Here is a 20,020-nt window from a genome sequence, read left to right as displayed (position 1 = left end):
CTCCTCTCACTTTCCGGCACAATTCTGCTTTCATTTTTCTTATTTTGGATCCTCAGGAGACTAACAGATTGGAAGATGGTGGTGTATACCATAATGTAAGGCCTCAGAAAATGATTTTATGACATGAGAAATTAATGGAAATTATTGATGGGAAATCACTGAAAACTATAGGGAAGGAAGCTAGGTAAGCAAGGTAATTTTCTCAATCAAAGGAGACACTGAAGTCACTTGTATATTGGGTGAAATCATAGACCTTATTTAGATTTTACACTATCAACTATCTGAACCTTGACATAAAGAATATCAAAATGTTCTCATCTACAGAGTAACTGAAAAAAGAGGTCATTCAGTGAACACAAAGTCTCCTTTTTGATGAAAACAAAAACCAAGAATCTACAGTAGGATTTCCAGTAACTAATCCAAATGTATGTGCCAAAAAAAGATTATTGCAAATATATACAGAAACTTCTCTCTCATGACACAAACAAACCATTTAGTGTGACAAAAAACAGCAAGGACTCGGGGCAGGTAGAAACATAAAGACTGCTTTGTGGAAATGGTTATAGTACCAGAAGCAAGCAAATCTAAAAATAAAATTTTAAAGATAGTTAATGAGGACATGTTCTCTGCCTTTTACTTTATCTTTGCACAATAAAAGTGAGGACATAAGCAAAACTTTTTCTGTGACTAAACCAGAAACAAGTAACACAGTCTCACCTGAATTGTCTTCCCTCCCTGCTAATATGTCTGCACCAACCATAGTTCCTACTCCCAACAGACAGACAGCCACAGCGATGAAGTGGATCACTCTGTATCTTGCATAAAGAATAAACCACGAGAGAGCCATCAACACAGGAATCCCAAAGCAATCCAAAAGCTGCATGGAAGGAGAAACAGATGGCTTAAAACTTCTCTCATTAGCTAAAAGATGATCAAGTAATAACAGGAGTCAGTGTTTATTGAGCATTTATTATTGCCAGCCCTGTACTAAATGCTTTACCTGGATTAACTCATTTAATCCTCACAACAACTCCATGAGATTAGAACTGCAATCTCCATTTTACACACGAGGAAAACAAAGGCACAGAAAGGTTAAATGAGTTGCCCAAAAATCACATAGTTAAAAGTGGTGGAGGACTTCCCTGGTGGCACAGTGGTTAAGAATCCGCCTGGCAATGCAGGGGACACGGGTTCAAGCCCTGGTCCGGGAAGATCCCAATGCCATGGAGCAACTAAGCCCGTCCGCCACAACTACTGAGCCCGCGTGCCTAGAGCCCGTGCTCTGCAACAAGAGAAGCAACCGCAATGAGAAGCACGTGCACCGCAACGAAGAGTAGCCCCCACTCACCGCAACTAGAGAAAGCCCACGTGCAACAACGAAGACCCAACACAGCCATAAAGAAATAAATTTTAAAAAGTGTTGGAGCCAGTTGATGAACCCAAGAATTCTGCCCAACAGCCTATGCAGTTTACCTCTACACTCCCACCTGTGTTTATCCTTAAGTCCAGTAGACATGTGCCAATTCACTCAGTCAACAAACATTTAAGTATGTGATATGTGGGAGACACTATGAGAGGAGCTGGAATATAGAGGAGAACAAGAGAGACACAAAGAGGAGTATACAGAAGGCTAGACAGACACAGAAGAATCACACAACCAATATTTAAATGCAGTTGGGCTAAGAGCTACAAAAAATACAGGTTATTATGAGGGAGCAAACAGACACCATCTCCCTGACAAAGTGTCCAACCCCACCATATAAGACAGATGCTTGCTCACAGCAAATACTCTTGCTCATCTTCATCATATACTCCTCCATCACCTGTTGGTCCTGGGTCCAGAAAATACTTGCTACACCCCTGATATGGCCAGTCTGAAAGGCAGGGGGATTAAGAGTGCCAAAATTATAGTAAATCCAAAATCTTTGTAAGATAAAAGAAAAAGAGATTTCATTCACTGGATTCTTAAAGTCACAAATTTGGTAAAGTGCATTCAAGGATAAAATATATTCCTTTTACTAATAATGTTCCTGATGATGGTTTTTGATTGCTCATCCTGTTCTTTTTTTAACCTTGTCCCTGATTTGCTTTGTATCTGTTTAGTCTTGGACAAGGCAGGCCCCTAAATCTCCAACAGCCTGTTTGATCCTGTCCACAGTTGTTTACTGATCACCTTTCACTGCAATGTCAAGTATAGGAATGGGCACCTTGCCTTGTGTTATTTATTCCAGCTGCAGAACTCCAATCTCTTAAGTGCTTTTTGAGCCTGCCTGAATAACAAACCATTAAACGATGCAAATGATAATAGCTTGTCCTGGAAGACACCAACAGAATCCAGCCATAATGAAATAACAAAGTCTAAACTACATTCCTTAAACAAAAAAAGTGGAAAAAGTCACTCTAAAAACTATTACAGGAGACTCCCTATCCTCAAATTGTGTCTTAAAGTCAAACTTAAATCTGCTCTATTTTTAACAATTTTTGGTGGGCAATGAGTAGCCATATAAGGGAAGCACCTACATTTGGTAAGAGCTCCCAAGGCCTCAGGCCCCAGACCTACCATTGACCAGCTGTGTGATCTCTAGCTAGTCACCCTTTGAGTCAAAATCTGAAATCAAGAGATCAGACCAAATGATCTCACAGGTACCTTCCCACTCTAAAATTCCATGACTTCTAATCTGATATCTATCACATTCAGTCATTTATCTACATTGGATCTTTTCAAAATGTGTTCTTGGTGACAGATGCCTTCTGTTTGATGCTTGTAGTTCTAAGAGGCTCCCTATTTAATTTAATCTTTAAAAATTATTGTACAGTCACAGTAAGCAAGGAACTAAGTAAGAACCTTGAATGAGAAGGCATGGATATAAACATGAATTAGACTTTATTAGAGATACAGTGGAGTATAGAGGAGAAAGTGAAATTGAATTAGGCCTTAGAGAAGGGGCTTCGAAAAGGATTCATTCTAGAAAGAATAGAGCAACATAAGAGAGAGAAGCCGCCTGTGGGTAGGGAATGTGTAGATGTGGCAGTGAAGTGAGAAGAGACATGAGTAGAAACCTAGGCCAGCAATGTCAATGGCCACATCAAGAACTACTACATTACTATTTGCAATTACAGAATCTTTGAAGGAATCCTTAAGAAGGAGTTTCAAAGACCATCCAATCTAAACTTCCACCCTTTTAAGGGGAATTCCCCGGTGGTCCAGTGGTTAGGACTCCAAGCTTCCACTGCAGAGGACACAGGTTCGATCCCTGGTCAGGGAACTAAGATCCCACATGTCATGCGTGGCAATCAATCAATCAATCAGTAAATAACTTCCACCCTTTCAGATTAACCAGGCCAGAGATTTACTCAAGGAGAGAATCCACTTGAAGAATTACAATGACAGGCACTCTCTACTGCTGGAAACACCTCTAGTTGTTAGATGTGCTTTTTATAATAGGGCTTGCTAGAACCAGTACATAACTGTACATAAGTACATAACTTTTGACAACCAAATGCTTAGGTTTTTCTAAGAGGCTAAGACGATAGAAATTGTTTGAGATTAGTTTAAGGCATGACCTTTAGTCACAATAACCCAGCTGTAAGTGTTTTGTTTAGCTGTGTTTAGACCTTGTACCAATTCAAAACTTCTAATTGTCATTAGTCAGAGATCAAAGTTTCTGCAAATTGTAATCAAGTAATTAAACTGTGTGTGAGACTATGAGGGTAGATGTGACTAGAAAAAATGCCATTTTCTTTACACTTATACTCATTATTCATTGCTAAAAGTACACTTAATACTATTTTGTGATGAACTGCATCTTCTAGGTAACTCCTAGTTTTAATTTTTATGAAATTCTGGGTTTTTCACGTGCCTCCTATGATGTCTGTCTTAACAAATATTTCCTATCTTGGCTTTTTAACCCATGCCAGTCAAAACCCAAGATATTTGCTGAGGACAATGCTTAGCACAATATTAAAAGGCTTTCTGGTAATAATAGAATTTGATGCATATTCACATTGGAAAAATACTGTTTTCATTAATCCTTCTCTTTAAAATAAATCTAATCTCACTTCAATTTTTCCATGTTCCTAAAATTTGGAGATAAGACCATCTCTGTTTTTTTTTTTGTTTTTTTTTTTTTTAATTTTATTTTTATTTATTTATGGCTGTGTTGGGTCTTCGTTTCTGTGCAAGGGCTTTCTCTAGTTGCGGCAAGCGGGGGCCACTCTTCATCGCGGTGCGCGGGCCTCTCACTATCGCAGTCTCTCTTGTTGCAGAGCACAGGCTCCAGACGCGCAGGCTCAGTAGTTGTGGCTCACAGGCCTAGTTGCTCCACGGCATGTGGGATTTTCCCAGACCAGGGCTCGAACCCATGTCCCCTGCATTGGCAGGCAGACTCTCAACCACTGCGCCACCAGGGAAGCCCCCATCTCTGTTTTATATTAAAAAGTGATGTATCAGGAATTCCTTGGTGGTCCAGTGGTTAAGACTCCGTGCTTACACTGCTGAGGGTGCAGGTTCAATCTCTCCCTGGTCGGGGAACTAAGATCCCACAAGTCGTGCTGTGCGGCCAAAAAAAAAAAAAAGTGATGCATCAAAAGTCTTAAATTCAGTAAACTGTGAGGTCTAAACCTGGTATTGGAAACTATCTTACTTTCATCTCCATTTATAACACATTCTGTTGTTAGCAATGGGGAGTCAGTGTTATGATACATCACACAGTTCGCTAACATTAAGACAACTCTTTTCTTTTTTTTTTTGGCTGCATGACTCGGCTTGTGGGATCTCGGTTCCCCAACCAGGGATGGAACCAGGCTACAGCAGTGAAAGCCCATAATCCTAATCACTAGGCCACCAGGAAACTCCTTAACATTAAGACAACTTAAACAATCTTCCTCAACTCCACCAGGTTGAAAAGTACTGCTATGTAGGAACATTTTTCTTTCAATCCAGTGAGAATAAACCTAGAAAAGGAATAGAGATATAAGTTTTACTTTTGGCTACCATCTCTACCCAAGATGTCTAATAGGTTCCTTCTAATTGTTCCTTTGTCTTGAATATCCACTTTACTTGCAAACCTCCAACTTTTCTGTAGCACAATGGTATATCCACTTTATATGCCATGTTTAAGCAACAAATAAAACAGAACTCTTGCCAACATCACAGCATCCATTGCCAACTAAATATTTATGTTTATTTTGGTAGCAACTGTTCTATTCTGCTATAGCATTAGCAGTTTGGGAACTGATTAACTTGTACACGTTTTCAGTAATTCCAGGAAGCCTTACTCGTTAGCACATATGCTCCACTGGAAAACAGATAGCATCCACCTGTGTTTAGGTTTTCTTCAAGTGAACAGGTTCTTAATAAAATTAGGTGAGCACATATGAGTTCAGATTCTTCTCTTAAAGCTATAAAACCCAAACTGGTAAGAGGACTCCTTCTTACCTGGACACTGGTTAGAGTTGTGTACTGGTATGCTCTGACAATCAGGTAATTAGCTTCTACATCTGCTAGTCCAAGCAGGATGTACTTCCACCATTTCTTTTTCAAGATGTATAAAAGGTTATCACTACCTGGTTGAAAGAAATCTAGATTAGTACATGTACTTGAAATGATTCCATCCATGTTAATTTAGAGATAAAGAGTCAAAGCAAGGGTTTACTATGTATTCTGAACGTGGACCCTCCTAATTTCCATTACTCATAACCCAAACCCCTGCAACAGCTCAGCAGTCAGATTTTTTTCTAGTATGAGGCCCAAGCTAAGGTGTCATCATAGACCAAGTGTTCAATGAAAACACCAAAGAGAAAGGAAGTAAGAGAAAAGTGGTTAAGTTCCCTTTCCTACTGCAACAGAAATATAACATCCAGATCCCTAGGAAATGAAATGTTTTCTTATGAATTCATTGGTTATTTAACCTCTATTCATGAGCTTCTTCAAAGAAAACTCTGCATGTGGTCATTCTTTTGGAAAAGATGTGCTTTCAAGAGAAAATTAAGCCAGTGGTAAGTACGGAAAAAAGATTTAGTGGCACCATTGAAGAAACACCTTTTATCCCCTAAATTCTATTTATTCAAGTTAACTGTGATTCATTTCTTTGGAGAATCTAGCATCACAAGGATATATAGAGTTGGCACATATACAAGAAAGCTTTATGGGTAAGATAACCTGCAAGGAAATAAAGGTAGTGAGAATTGTAGCCAAATAATTATCATGAAATCCCAATCAGCAGGAACATCCTGAAAACACAGTTTGTCTTCCTCAAGATGAGATGGCATGGAAGGCATCTAATAACCATCCCTTAGGAGACTTCACTGATATACTTATGAATCACACTGACTTCCTAAAGGCCAGTGCTTACATAGAGGGGAAAAGTCTGGGGCCATTAACCACGTACCAGTTCTATTTCCAACTCCTAAAGTTCTTGCCAAATTTGGAGTTTTCCCCTTAAGATATCTCTTTACCCCTTCCCACAACTGGTTTCCATTTTCTTTCAAAATAAGTTATTATTCCTGACACATAGAAATACCATTGATGTATTAAGATTCATATTAAAAGACGATTAGCAAATACCACACTGGTGATTTTATTATATGCCTTAAATGTGATGAAAATGGGAGTATTGCACCCTACCAATCAGTCTGGGTTACCCATTGTCTTTACACTCTTGAATTCAATCTTATTTAATTTATTTTATAATACCATGCTCTTCTTTTGTGGGAAGGATGGCTCTTATCATGACAAGAAGCCCCTAATACAGCATGGTGGTGAGTGCATGGGCTCTGGGGCAGGCTGCCTAGGTTGAAATGTGGCTCCACCTGCATGACTTATAGCAAGTTATCTAAGTACTACATGCCTCAGATTACTCATCTATAAAGTGGAGATAATAATAATACTCACTTGATTTGTTAGGAGGCTTCAATGAGTTAAGCAATTAAAATGATACCTGGCACAATACTGTTAGCCTAGTTTTTCCCATTTATAAATAGTTAGCTAGAAATGATAATTCTACAATGGTTCTAAAACAACTTAACCAACCAGTGATAAGATGTTAATTCCTTGCCAATTCCTTGTTTTGTTTCTTTCACAACATAGACTTGATCTATCAATACATGCAATTGGTGGTCCATTTAGCATTCTCCACTTAGCTGGAAATACATATTTTGGACAGTGAGGTTCTTGACTTTTTAAGTGTTTCTAATACTGTCTTTTAAATTTATCAACCATGGGGGGGAAAAAAAAGATCTAACTTGTAATGGCATCTACACTTTATTTTTTTTTAGACAACTCCTACGTTACAGTTTGGTGCTACTTATTTTAATCAACAATTTCAGAGAGTTATACACAAATCTCTAGTCACCAATTTCATAGAATTTAAAGGTGTCATACTTTTCTAATAACTTTTATAAAAACAGCAGTAGTTTCCTGTTCTTGGTTTTGCCCCATATTTTATTTTTTGAACATCTAGAGCCAAAGATTTTTATGAAGATAATTTGTTGAAAAGGTAATTCCAACATTTGACATACCTGATTGAAATGCCAGCATCACTGTATAAATTAGAAACAGCAAGCAATAGTTGATAAAGCTCTGAAGCATGGGGGTATTCACTTTGTATCTTTCTGCCAAATACTGGCTGGTGATGGCTGTCCCACATATACACAAGGACAACATCTGACCCAGGGCAATTGTTTTCAAAATATTCCTAGAAAATAAAGGAGGAAATCAGAGGAACTGGCAAGTAAGTTATATCTTTCACACACACACACACACACACACACACACACACACACACACACACACTCACTTTAGGGCTAAACCAAAAGGGAAATGCTAATAATTCCAGGTGGTTCTTTATTTCATTTTACCACTTACTTCATATGCACAAAAATTAAAGTGTTGGATTTTGAGAGACTACAGTTTTATTCTCTTTTACATTTCTAATTTTCCCCTCATTACCACAAAAATACATATTCCCTCAGTTCACTGATGATCTATTTAGAGATCATTTTGATCACTTAGCTATGTCATATTTTATTTGAATTATGTGTGTGTGATTTTTTAAAACTCAACTTTAACTCTAGTTTTAAAGTCTTCCTATTCATTAAATGTTTAACATTTTCTCATCCTTTCATTCTCCCAGAGACTTGGTTCCTTAAACTAGAAGCAGAGGCTTTCAATGTTACCTACATGTTAGAATCATGGAGCTTTTAAAAATGCTAATAGCCCGGGCTGCACCTGAGACCAATTATATCATCGCCTCTGGGGGTGGGTCCAGGCCTCGGTGGAATTCAAAGGTCCCCAAGTAATTCCAAATGCAGCCAAGATTGTGAATTACTGTTCCAGAGGCTGGCACTTTGGATCCAGAGAAGAATAAGATCTAGACCCTACCCTTTGGCATTTTAAAAGAGAAGTACCTTAACAACCAACTACGAAACTGCAGAAAGCAAACTACACAACAACAGTCTTGTAACAGTGGTGTGATTAAAGGGCTGAGAGAGCACACAGGTACTATTGGTTAATTCTGAGTGAGGGAGTTAGCAGGCAGGGAGAAAACTGAGAAAAGTTTTATGGAAGAGGTGATTTTTCAGTTAGGTTTGGAAGTATGTATATAAGAGATTTCTAGAGGAAGAAGTAGGGAGAAGGGAATCCAGGAAGAAGTAACTGTAGGACCAAATGTAGAGGCACAAACATGCAATGGTGGGTTCAGGAAACATCAAGTGGCCTATGCCTAGGGCATAAGGTCAACAGCAAAGAGTGGAGGGCAAGAAGCCTGGAAAAGTAAGTAGAGGCCAGACTGTAAAAAGGTAACTCTGGTTACTATGAGAAGGACTGAAGGTTAGAAGGTTAATATAATGATCCATGGCTGAACTAAAGCCACATCAATGTGAATGTTAAATAGAGAATGATGTGAAAGACTCACAGAGCCTAGTGATCCATTAAATCTCAGGAGGAGGTATTGAAAATGATCTCTGGGTTTCTGGACTAGATGACTGGATAGATATAAGGCTGCTGACCAAGACACAGAATACAGGATGAGAAGCAGATTTCGGCAAGGGGAGAGCACTGAGCTCAATCTGAGAGCACTAGAAATTGAGGTGTCTGGAAGGTCTAAGAGAAAAACATTAAGAGGTTTGTGACAAGTAGACTCTAAGACGGCCACCAGTGAATCTCTGTTTCTGGGTAGTTTTGCTCTGTGTAATCTCTTCCACTTGAACATGGGTTGGATCTTTGACTTGATTCTAACCATTAGAATACAAGAAAATTAATGGGATACCATACTGTACAACACAAGGAATATAGCCAATATTTTATAATAACTATAAATAGAGTATAACCTTTCAAACTTGTGCATCACTATATTGTACACCTGTAACTTATATAATATTGTACATCAACTATACTTCAATTAAAAAAAAAAACTAAAAAAAACCAAAACAAAACCAGGATACCACTTCCATGGATACATTACCTGAGGTTATAACTTCCATCTTGCTACCCAACTCTATTGATTCTCTTTCTTGCTGGCTCTGATCAAACAAGCTGCTATATATAGAGAGGCCCACATGGAAAGGAACTAAGGGTGGCCTCTGGCCAACAACCAGCAAGGAACTGAGACCCTGAGTCCAACAGTCTCCAAGGAAATAAATCTTGCCAAAATCAACATGAGCTTGGAAGCAGATTCCCTCCCCAGTCATGACTTCAGATGAGACTCTAGCCCTGGCCGACACCATGACTGCAGCCTTATGAGAGACCCTGAAGCAGAGGGCAGAGTTAAGCCATGCCCAGATGCCTAATTCATAAAAACTATGAGATAACAGATGTGTATTGTTTTAAGCCACTAAATTTGAGGTAATTTGTTACACAGTAGCAACAGATAACAAATACAAGGTTGAAACTCTGGACTTCAGAAAGACCATATCTGTTTTACTCTCCACTACATATCCAGTGCTGGCACTTTGTTGTCACTCAATAAATATTTGTCAAGTGAATGTAAACAGATAAAGAAATTACCAGATATGCCCAAATATATGGTTACCTCAAATATAAGACACTTCCCCACTTACCCAATGAAGTGCAATAGTCAGAGAAAGACAAGAAATTATGACTGCCATGATACAGAAACTAAGAGTAGAAAAACATTTCAAGAAGGATGAGATCATCAATACTACAGTGTCAAAAACTGCAGAGAGAAAAGGTGTCATCGTGGCTAAAGAGACACAGTTGGACTGGCAAGCTGGAAGCTGCTAGATGGCTTGGAAGGAAAGCATTTTGTTAGTGGTAATGACTAAAGTCAGATTCCAGTGGGCTGAGTGAGTAGAATATGAGCAAATTAATGCACCAAACATAAATATCTATTTTTTTCTTTTTAATGATGAAAAGGAGAATAGCGATGGGGAAAGAGTTTGAAGAATAAGCAGCAGTGTTGAGGACAAGTTTTTTGCTTGTTTGTTTGTTTGTTTAATTATTATCTTGTTAAAGGAGCAGGGAAACTTAAACAAGTTTGGGAGATGAGCAGAAGGCAATATGGCTGAAAACTTGAAAGAAACTTAAAAGAAATTAAAAGAGATGATGAAGACATATAGTTCCTGGAAGTTTCAGGGACCAGGATTGAGAATACTGCAACTTTTATTTAAATGTTCTCTACATAAATACTTCCTTCCAGAGTTGCTCTAAGCAAAATAGAAAATACCCAAACTGCAGAAGACAGAGAATATCTGTTCTAAGAGTTTACAATGTATTTTTTCTTTGGAATATTTGCTTCAGTAATTTGCAACTAATCTCAAACAATCCTAACACAGGCAAAAAGAAAAAGGGGAAATTTGCTGGGTAAGTCAACCCTAAATATATACTTATAGAGCATCTACCATGTGCCAGGCCATGAAGATTCAAAACTGGATAGGCACTCTCTGTGCCTCAGAGGCTCAGAGACCACTGGGGATAAGTAGGCATATAAACTAGTAATTAGGGCACAGACAGACAAGTACAAAAATGGGCTAGTTACAAGAACCTCATGAGTTCACTAGACAGGCACAGTAAGGAAAGGTATTTCAAGCAGAAGGAATAGCAGGTACCAAGGCACAGAGTTCTAAAACAATATGGCACATTCAGGGATTTCAAGTGGGTTGGTGTAGCTATAACCCAGAGTATAAGAGAAAAACAAAAGCAGCAAATGATGGAAAAGTCAATAGAATCGAGATAAAGAAGAGATCTAAAATAGGTTCTAAAGTTGGTATCTTATTTTGCTGGTGGTAAGCTCATTGAAATCTTCTGAATAGGAGGGAGTAAAGAGATTAGCAAGGCAGGAATTGAGCATTCCTGGGTCCCTAAATATGTCATAGCACATTATGTCATAACACAGAACACCAAGACCTAACCCTTAATTCCTGCCATGGAAGCCAATTAAAGAGGAAAATTGACAGAGACAGATCTATCTAATATAATACCCAGTTTTCTGGATCAGACACCTGTATAGATAACAATGTAATTAATCAAGATCCCAAAGACAAAAGGAAAAGGCACATTTGGAAAAGAGATTAACTCCATTTTGGACATGCTGGATTTTGTTTAATTATGAGACAGTCAAGAAGAAATGTCCAGTAGACAGTTTGGAGCTGGGAAAAAGGATTGGATTGGAGAAATAAATTTGGGAATCATGATCATAAAAGTGGTAATCAGGGCTTCCCTGGTGGCACACTGGTTGGGAGTCTGCCTGCCGGTGCAGGGGACACGGGTTCGGGCCCTGGTCTGGGGGGATCCCACATGCCGCGGAGCAGCTGGGCCCGTGAGCCACAATTGCTGAGCCTGCGCGTCTGGAGCCTGTGCTCCGCAACAAGAGAGGCCGCGACAGTGAGAGGCCCGCGCACCGCGATGAAGAGTGGCCCCCACTTGCCACAACTAGAGAAAGCCCTCGCAGAGAAACGAAGACCCAACACAGTCATAAATAAATAAATAAATAAATAAATAAATAAATAAATAAAAGACCGTGAATTTCTAAAAAAAAAAAAAAAACTGGAAAAAAAATGTGGTAATCAAAGTTGGGATATAAATGAGGTCACTAAAATATATACCTAAAAATTGAAAAGAAAAGAGGGTAAAAAAGAAACTTTCTGGGGGACTTCCCTGGTGGCTCAGTGGTTAAGAATCCACCTGCCAATGCAGGGGACACGGGTTCAAGTCCTGGTCCGGGAAGATCCCACATGCTGCGGAGCAACTACTGAGCCCGTGTGCCACAACTACTGAATCCCATGTGCCTAGAGCCCGTGCTCTGCAACAAGAGAAGCCACTGCAATGAGAAGCCCCACTGCAATGAAGAGTAGCCCCCGCTCACCACAACTAGAGAAAGCCCGCGTGCAGCAACGAAGACCCAATGCAGCCAATAAATTTAAAAATAAATAAATAAATTTATTTAAAAAAAAAACACTCTGGGAAACAACAACATTTAAGGGGCAGAGGAGGAAGAGGAATTAGAGATGGGGATGAAAGGGCATGGTCAGAGAGACGCAGGGAGAAAACAAGGAAAAACACTCTGGAAGCAAGAGTAAGTGGTATTTCAAGGAGGAAGCGCTCTACAGTTTGAACTGCAGCAAATTGCTCCTAACTGCTCTTCCTGCTCTACTCTCTCTCTCCACAAATATTGGCAAAATCAACATATCCCCCTTGTATTCTCCCCAATCTCTTAGCCCTCCTGAGATAGGTACTTTCTAGAACTTGGTATTTAACATTCAATGCATTTCCATATATTTTCATATTTACAGAAGTATCCTTATGCAATGTATACAATTGTTTTGTCTGTTTTAAATTTTTATATAAACAGCATCATACTAAACGTATACTTTTGCAACTTGCTTTTTCGATCAACATTGTTCAACAGAGTCCTCTATATTGATACGTTAGTTCTAGTTCATTCCTTTCCACTACTGTATAGTACTTCACTATGTGATTATATCACACTTTATTTATCCATTCCCTTATTGATTATTAGGTTGTATTCCAATTTATTTTTGCACTTATAAACAATGCCTCTACAAACATTCATATGTATGTCCCCGACATACATATCTAAGAGTTTTTCTGGGTTTTAGCAAACTAGTGCAAATGGGTTACTTATGTGCTAACATATAATCTCCTCTGCACTCAGGATGGCCTGATGGGTACCATCTAGACATCTGCTGGAAGCAGTGAACTCAGAGTACTCTACAAATATAATGAGTTTCTATTTGTGTCATGAAGTTTAAAGGAATCATTTGCTCTGGGGATATATTTAAGAGTAGAATCATTGGTTTTAGGGCATGTCTTCAACTTCACTTGTTTTGCTAAAATGCTCTTCAAAGGGTTATATCACTCCATGTAGTTTACTCTGTTACTTTCAAAAGGAAGGAAATGAAGCAACTTCACCCTTCAACAGGCAGAAATTATATCAGGAAATGGCCAGACCCAAAGACATTTTATTAGGCTAATGAAGGAAATTTTCACCCAGGTGAGCAAGAGGTTAAGGACTTGCTCCCACAGAGTAGTATTCTTTTTTTTTTTTTTTTTTGAAAGATATCCATTCCCCTATTTCTTTTTTTTTTAATTTTATTTATTTATTTATTTATTTATTTATGGCTGTGTTGGGTCTTCGTTTCTGTGCGAGGGCTTTTTCTAGTTGCGGCGAGCGGGGGCCACTCTTCATCGCAGTGCGCGGGCCTCTCACTGTCGCGGCCTCTCTTGTTGCGGAGCACAGGCTCCAGACGCGCAGGCTCAGTAGTTGTGGCTCACAGGCCCAGTTGCTCCGCGGCATGTGGGATCCTCCCAGACCAGGGCTCGAACCCGTGTCCCCTGCATTGGCAGGCAGACTCTCAACCACTGCGCCACCAGGGAAGCCCCCGTATTCTTTTTTTTTTAATTTATTTATATATTTATTTATTTTTGGCTGCGTTGGGTCTTCGTTGCGGTGCGTGAGCTTCTCATCGCAGTGGCTTCTCTTGTGTGGAGCATGGACTCTAGACGTGCAGGCTTCAGTAGTTGTGGCTTGCAGGCTCTAGAGCACAGGCTCAGCAGTTGTGGTGCACAGGCTTAGTTGCCCCGCGGCACGTGGGATCTTCCCGGACCAGGGCTCCAGCCCGTGTCCCCTGCATTGGCAGGCGGATTCTTAACCACTGCGCCACCAGAGAAGCCCCAGAGCAGTGTTCTTTCTAGGGATGTTCTACCTGTCATAGGCTGATGAGGCAAACTGGATCTGCGGGTTGCTACCTCTTTCTCTTATGCTCATTTCTTCCTGAAGGAAGCATAGTTTGCATCGATTCTGGATGTTATGCTGCCCTATCCTAGGCATAAGAAATTTACCACTGAGTCCTGTATAGTCTACTGGGAACCTACAGAAGTATAGGCCAAAGCCAAAGAGTGAAAAAGTGCATTCATTTTGTGTCATTGTCCCCAGCCACATACTTCCCTCTGGAATCATGTGGGGAAGGGTACATGGCCAAGGAAATGGTTCCAATTTTCTGGTATTTCATTGTTTAATGACCTCCTTTCTTTAAACTTCTCCTCCTCTCTTCCATGGAACAAAGTCTCAGAATTGCTAGATTTTGTTGCTAATGCCCACTTTTTTAAGTTGAGGAGACTGTGGCCCAGAAGAGGGGTGTGTCTTCCCTAAGATCATCTCAGGAGCAGAGTCTGTGCGCAAATTGTCTGACCACTGAATATCTGCTGTGCCCGCTATAGAACATGGTCTTAGGATAGTAAGTGAGGTCATCTCTCACAGCTGATACCTTCTTACCTCCTGTGCCTCTTTGTCCTCACTCACCTTTCCCCACATTCCTCTCTTTACCCTCCTTCACTTCTCCACGATTTTATAACAGAGCTTATATTAGAAAACACCTTCTTCAAAGGATCCCTGCACCTCACCTTGCAGTCAGGAAACAAAGGGTCTAGCCTAATTTCCCTGCTACCAGTACTAACACTGTTTCTCCGTATGTCAGGAGGGCATTGGATGTCCAAAGTACAGGGCACTAGAAAGCTAATCAAGGAGTTGATAACTTTATCAAATTCAGAACATTCTTTGCACACCATAATGGGCTCGAAAGCAATAATAAATGTGAAATATGTGAGAATAAGAAATGTGGAAGCACTAAGCCCTGTTCACAAATTGACAAAATTCCTCTAATAAGCTCACATTTACATTAAAAAATAGCACAATTAAGCAAGCTGTCCTCCAACTATAAAGTATAACCATCTTCTAAAAAAAAGAGTCATAAATTGAGTATGGAGATTTAAAGTTACAGGAATGCACTTCTCTTGGCTCCAAATCATAATGACCTCATCTATAATGGAAGAGGAAGAGAGCAAGAATGAGAGCAAGTGAGAAAGAGAGAGAGAAAGAAAGAGAAACTGAAGGAGGTGGAGGCTGAACAAGGGTGAAAGAAGAGAAAACCACTCAGACTCGTAGAGATACCATAGGCCTCAAAACAATTTTTGTTACTTATGGCTTCCTATTTAAGCATTTGGATTTCACAAGGTCCTAATGCATATGAATTCTGAATTAAACAAAGGGACTCTCTCTACACCATAATAAAACCTGTTACTCTCTAAGGGAAGCTGCCAGAAGCAACATGCATCTAACCATGGGACATATCCTGCCACTGTTTTTCAAACAGAACCTCCACTGAAGTGAACTTCAATAGCAGGATATGATCCAACTCCAAGACATACTTCCCAAGGCAGCTTCATGCTGTGGGAGCCGGGCCACCAGAAAGCAGGGCAAACAAGTCATGGATCATCAGGGGTAGGGTTGGGAAAACACATAGAAAATAAACTAAATAGCATCACTTCTGACCACATTACTATTTGGATATATTGTATGAATTTCAGGAATAAAAGAAGAAAAGACTTTAAGGAATTTTATTTCCCCCCTTCTTTCCTCGAGAAAAGCTAAAGTACGTATTTTAACATCCCTTCCATTTCAAAACACATATTCATGCACATGCTTTCCAATGAAACTATAACTTCTTTTATTCATTTATTCAGTCAGTAAACTCTTCAGTCATGTACTTACTAAAGTTTCTTGGGTGCCTAATATGTGCTAAGCACAGGGAATTTAGAAGGCCCATGTATTTCATGGTCCCAGGCCCACTTCTCTCCAGAATAGGTCAGCAGGCTCTTGCTGTGTGCCCTGAAAAAATACCATATCCCTCTATCCTTGCACCTACCATGCTGCTTGTGGTTCTTCTTCCTCCAGGACTCTAAGCTCCAGGAGGACAGGGACATTATATTCTCCATGAGTAACACAGTGCCTGGCACAGAATAAGTGCTTCAAGGATATTTGCCATTGTTGCCTGGCCAGGGTAAGGAAGAGTCAAGACTGCCTGGAAAACGTTCACAAAGAATGAGACACTTGATCACAGACCAGAAAAGTGAACAATTTCCAGGAAGATTCAGGAATGAAGGAAAGGCTATAATATGGATTTTTGCCTAATTCAAACACTAGCTTTACATAAAATATACACAAGACACAATGACAGGACTGATTCATTTATTTAGCTCTTCTTCATTTGGAACGTCAGCTTAGATTGATAGTCCTCTACCTGGGGGTACATTTAAAAATCATCGGGAGCTTTAAAAAACACCAAAACTAAGACATCAGCCCAAATGAGTTGAATCACATTCTTAGGAGGTGGCATCCAAATATCAGTCTACTTTAAAAGTCCCCTAATGCGTCTAATACACAATGAAGATGACAAACCACTGAATTATTTGAAGAAAAAAAAAGTGTCAAATGACTGATACAATGCATTGTTTGAATGCAAATCACACATTTTTGCTCACTTTATGTCTCAAATCCATGCTGCTAGGTTGCACATTATCATCTAAAGGCAAGATTTAGTATCAAAGCTAAAAGGCTTCTATGGCGCCGTCTTCTTGGGTAGATTTTTAAATCTATCATACCGCCATCTGTAAATACCCGGGATAGAATAATAACTTGAGCACTTCTATAAAAATCTTATTACAAATCTGAAAAGAATAAATCCTCACATTTAGCACATAGATTATCCAGTGTCTATTAGTAGAGTATTTTAAATTAGACTGGAAGGAAGCTAAAAAATGATAGTTTTTCTTTATATAGTGTGTAGCAGCCTAGATGACCTGTTATATTCTTTCCTTATCTACATTTCTATGATTCAAAAATTTAGCCATTAGTGTATCATCTAATGCTAATAAGCATAAGTAGCTAGCAGTTTTGAAGAACCCACATTCTGATGTAATAAAGGCATATTCAAAACTCAAAGTGGTCAAGCAAGCCAAATTTCAAAGAATAGAAAGGGCAATAGTATATATTATTACCTCAAAAGGAAGGCAGGTAAGGAAAGGTAATTTTCTTTTTCCCCCGTTGGATTATGTCTTACTCATTGTAGATGCTCAGTAAATATATACAGACTATTCACTGCAGCACTATTTATAATAGTAACAGTCTAAAGAAAAAAGCCTATATGTCTAAAAATATTGTTGCAGGAAAGAAAGTGGGCACAAAAGGATGGTCACGTCCCTGGTCTCAGGTGAGTCCCTGGGACGGCTGCCAAGTGTGGGTTCTTAGCTTCACACAGGAAAGAATTCAAGAGTGAGCCATAGTAAAGTGACAGAAGGTTTATTCAGGGAGATACACCCACCATAGACAGAGTGTGGGCCACCTCACAAGATGACAGGCACTAGGGTATGCAGTTGTCATTTTTTATAGGGGTGGATAATTTTATAGGCTAATGAGTGGGAGGATTATTCCAACTATTTTGGGGAAGAGGTGGGGATTTCCATGAATTGGGCCACTGCCCACTTTTTTGCCTTTTATGGTTGGCCTCGGAACTGTCATGGTGCCTGTGGGTGTGTCATTTAGCTAGCTGATGTATTACAATGAACATATACTGAGGTTCAAGGTCTAGTGGAAGTCAATCACCCACCATCTTGGACCCAGTTCGTTCTAAACGGTTTATGTCGTGTCCTCAATGGCTGTCATTCTTTTAAAGGTTGTGTGTGCCCTGCCACCTTCCTGTCTCAGGGGACTAGCTTAATAAACACAAAGGAATACCGTGCAGCTATAAAAAGCAAAGCAAATATCTCTATACACTCTATAAAATGACGGCCAGGATATACTAAAAAAGAACCAAATGAGGAGGAAAATGGGTATGGAATGCAAACATTTACATATATTTGTTAGCATTTTTAAATGAAAACAGGTAACCGTTTTTAAAGTTACCTATATAGGTCAGGAGAGAGAGAAAGTAAGAGGTACGTTATGTCTGAATATGCCTTGTTTTATTATTTGTCTTAGGAGCCATGTAAGTATTTTACATAATTATAAAACAAAAATTAAATTTTTTAAAAAGCTACATATAAAATTAAAAACAAAATTTTAAATGAACTTAAGGATGTCTTAAGTTGGTGGCAAAACCAAATAGAAAGGAATTATTTCAAGCAACTTTAAAACACATTAATTTGACAGTACATTCCTAATAGAATATACCATAGAAACAATAAGAACTGTAAAATATCTTAAACTGTTTAGAGGTAGTGTTGATATTATTTTGAGACTGTGCGCTTACTGTGGAATAAAGCAAACAAGAAGTGATATTAATGTATTGATTTTTGGTACAGGAAAAAGGAGATGAAGATGTAAGACTGAAGAGGTTATATTAAAAACCCTATGGTTCTGAACTTTATTAAAAGTTAGAATTAACTCAAAGGGCAATCCGCCCTTCCTATACAAATTATACCTCAGGGTAATGAGTTGATGACAGGGAGTTTGTAGAAATACTTATATAATAAATAAAAATGGAATGACAGAAATAGAATATCATTTTACAACTCCTAATAAAATAATAATCTAGGCAATAAAACTTGATAGCTTCTAATATAACAACAACAACGACAAAGACAAACAAACGTTATGCATCTCCTGAAGATAATACACAATATCTATGAAATAGTCTTGCCAAAAATGTAGGACCACAGGGTTTTTAACAGGGGTCCACTGATCAGGTCCATGAAAATATTCTGGGAAATATATGAACTTGGATGGGAAAAAAATACATCACAATACGTTCCCTTCGATTGTAAACGTGGGTAACAAACTGTAGAAGTATTAGCAGTACCTATGAATTTGCTGCCAAAGAATTCACAGATATTTTCATATTATATGACAACTGTTGCTGAAATTTCAAAGTATCATCACTACTCCAAAATCATGTTAAAGACCCATTGTGAGATCTTGTTATTTAATGTGTTTTTTTTTTAAAGAAAAGAAGCACATATATTAACATCATAATGTGTTTTTAATAGTTTAATACCTAAACAGATATAATTTGTTTCCACTATAATCCTATGTATTTTATTTTCTGCATTTAAAAACAGTATTCTGAGAAGGAAATACTGTACACCCACCAGAAAGATACAATCAGCAAAACTGAGAGTGTGGAAAACTGTCCATGACAAATGAACTGTTTCTTCAAAAATAAACTGCAAGAAAAAAAAGAGCCAAGAAAAGAAAAAGACAACAACAACAAAAAAGAGCCAAGAAGAAGAGGAAACGTATAGAAGAAAGAGATGTAGATATAACAACCTGTTGAAATGCGTGGGCCTTATGTGCATCTTGATTTAAAAAGACTATTTTTAAAGTTAAGTTATAATTGGGGAAATCTGAACATGGACAAGATATATGATAGTAAGGAACTATTGTTAATTTTTAGGTGGAATAATGGTACTATGACTATGTTTCTTAAGCCCTTATCTTGCAGAGATTAATACTGAAATATTTATGCATGATATTATATGATGCTTGAGACCTACTTTAGGATAATCCAGAAGGGGTGAAGTGGAGAAGTGCAAATGAAATGAGTTGATAATTATTGGGTGATGAGTACATCACAGCAGGTAATAGTCTCTATTTTTATTTAAACGTTTCCATAATATTTTTTAAGCCTAACAGAACCCCCACATTTACCCATGATAAACCCAAACATCACATTTACTTACATTCAGTTATAAACCCCACATTTACCCATG

The 20,020-nt window shown here is 38.6% G+C and overlaps 1 protein-coding gene and 1 long non-coding RNA gene across 8 annotated transcripts in view; one reads left to right on the top strand and one right to left on the bottom strand.

Moving 5' to 3' along the window:
- The window catches only part of SLC35F2 (solute carrier family 35 member F2), a 117,701-nt gene that overhangs the window by 46,477 nt on the left and 51,204 nt on the right, over positions 1-20,020 (bottom strand). For all 7 annotated transcript variants that reach the window (XR_014249966.1, XM_082409509.1, XM_082409510.1 and 4 more), the window contains 3 exons: positions 7,519-7,694; positions 5,438-5,565; positions 718-877 (listed from right to left, as the gene is read on the bottom strand). Coding sequence is in view for 6 of the 7 variants with exons in the window: in XM_082409510.1 (XP_082265636.1) it covers positions 718-877; positions 5,438-5,565; positions 7,519-7,694 (464 nt within the window). In the remaining variant the exon portion in view is untranslated. The remainder of the gene's footprint in view (positions 1-717; positions 878-5,437; positions 5,566-7,518; positions 7,695-20,020) is intronic.
- Positions 12,017-20,020, top strand: part of LOC309636385 — a 132,019-nt gene continuing 124,015 nt past the window's right edge. Inside the window, exon 1 of the long non-coding RNA XR_014250006.1 lies at positions 12,017-13,859. This is a non-coding gene — a long non-coding RNA (uncharacterized lncRNA). The remainder of the gene's footprint in view (positions 13,860-20,020) is intronic.

Source organism: Balaenoptera physalus, assembly GCF_965194825.1.
Source record: "Balaenoptera physalus genome assembly, chromosome: 10".
NCBI lineage: Eukaryota > Metazoa > Chordata > Mammalia > Artiodactyla > Balaenopteridae > Balaenoptera > Balaenoptera physalus.
This window is presented reverse-complemented; position numbering and strand designations above follow the sequence as displayed.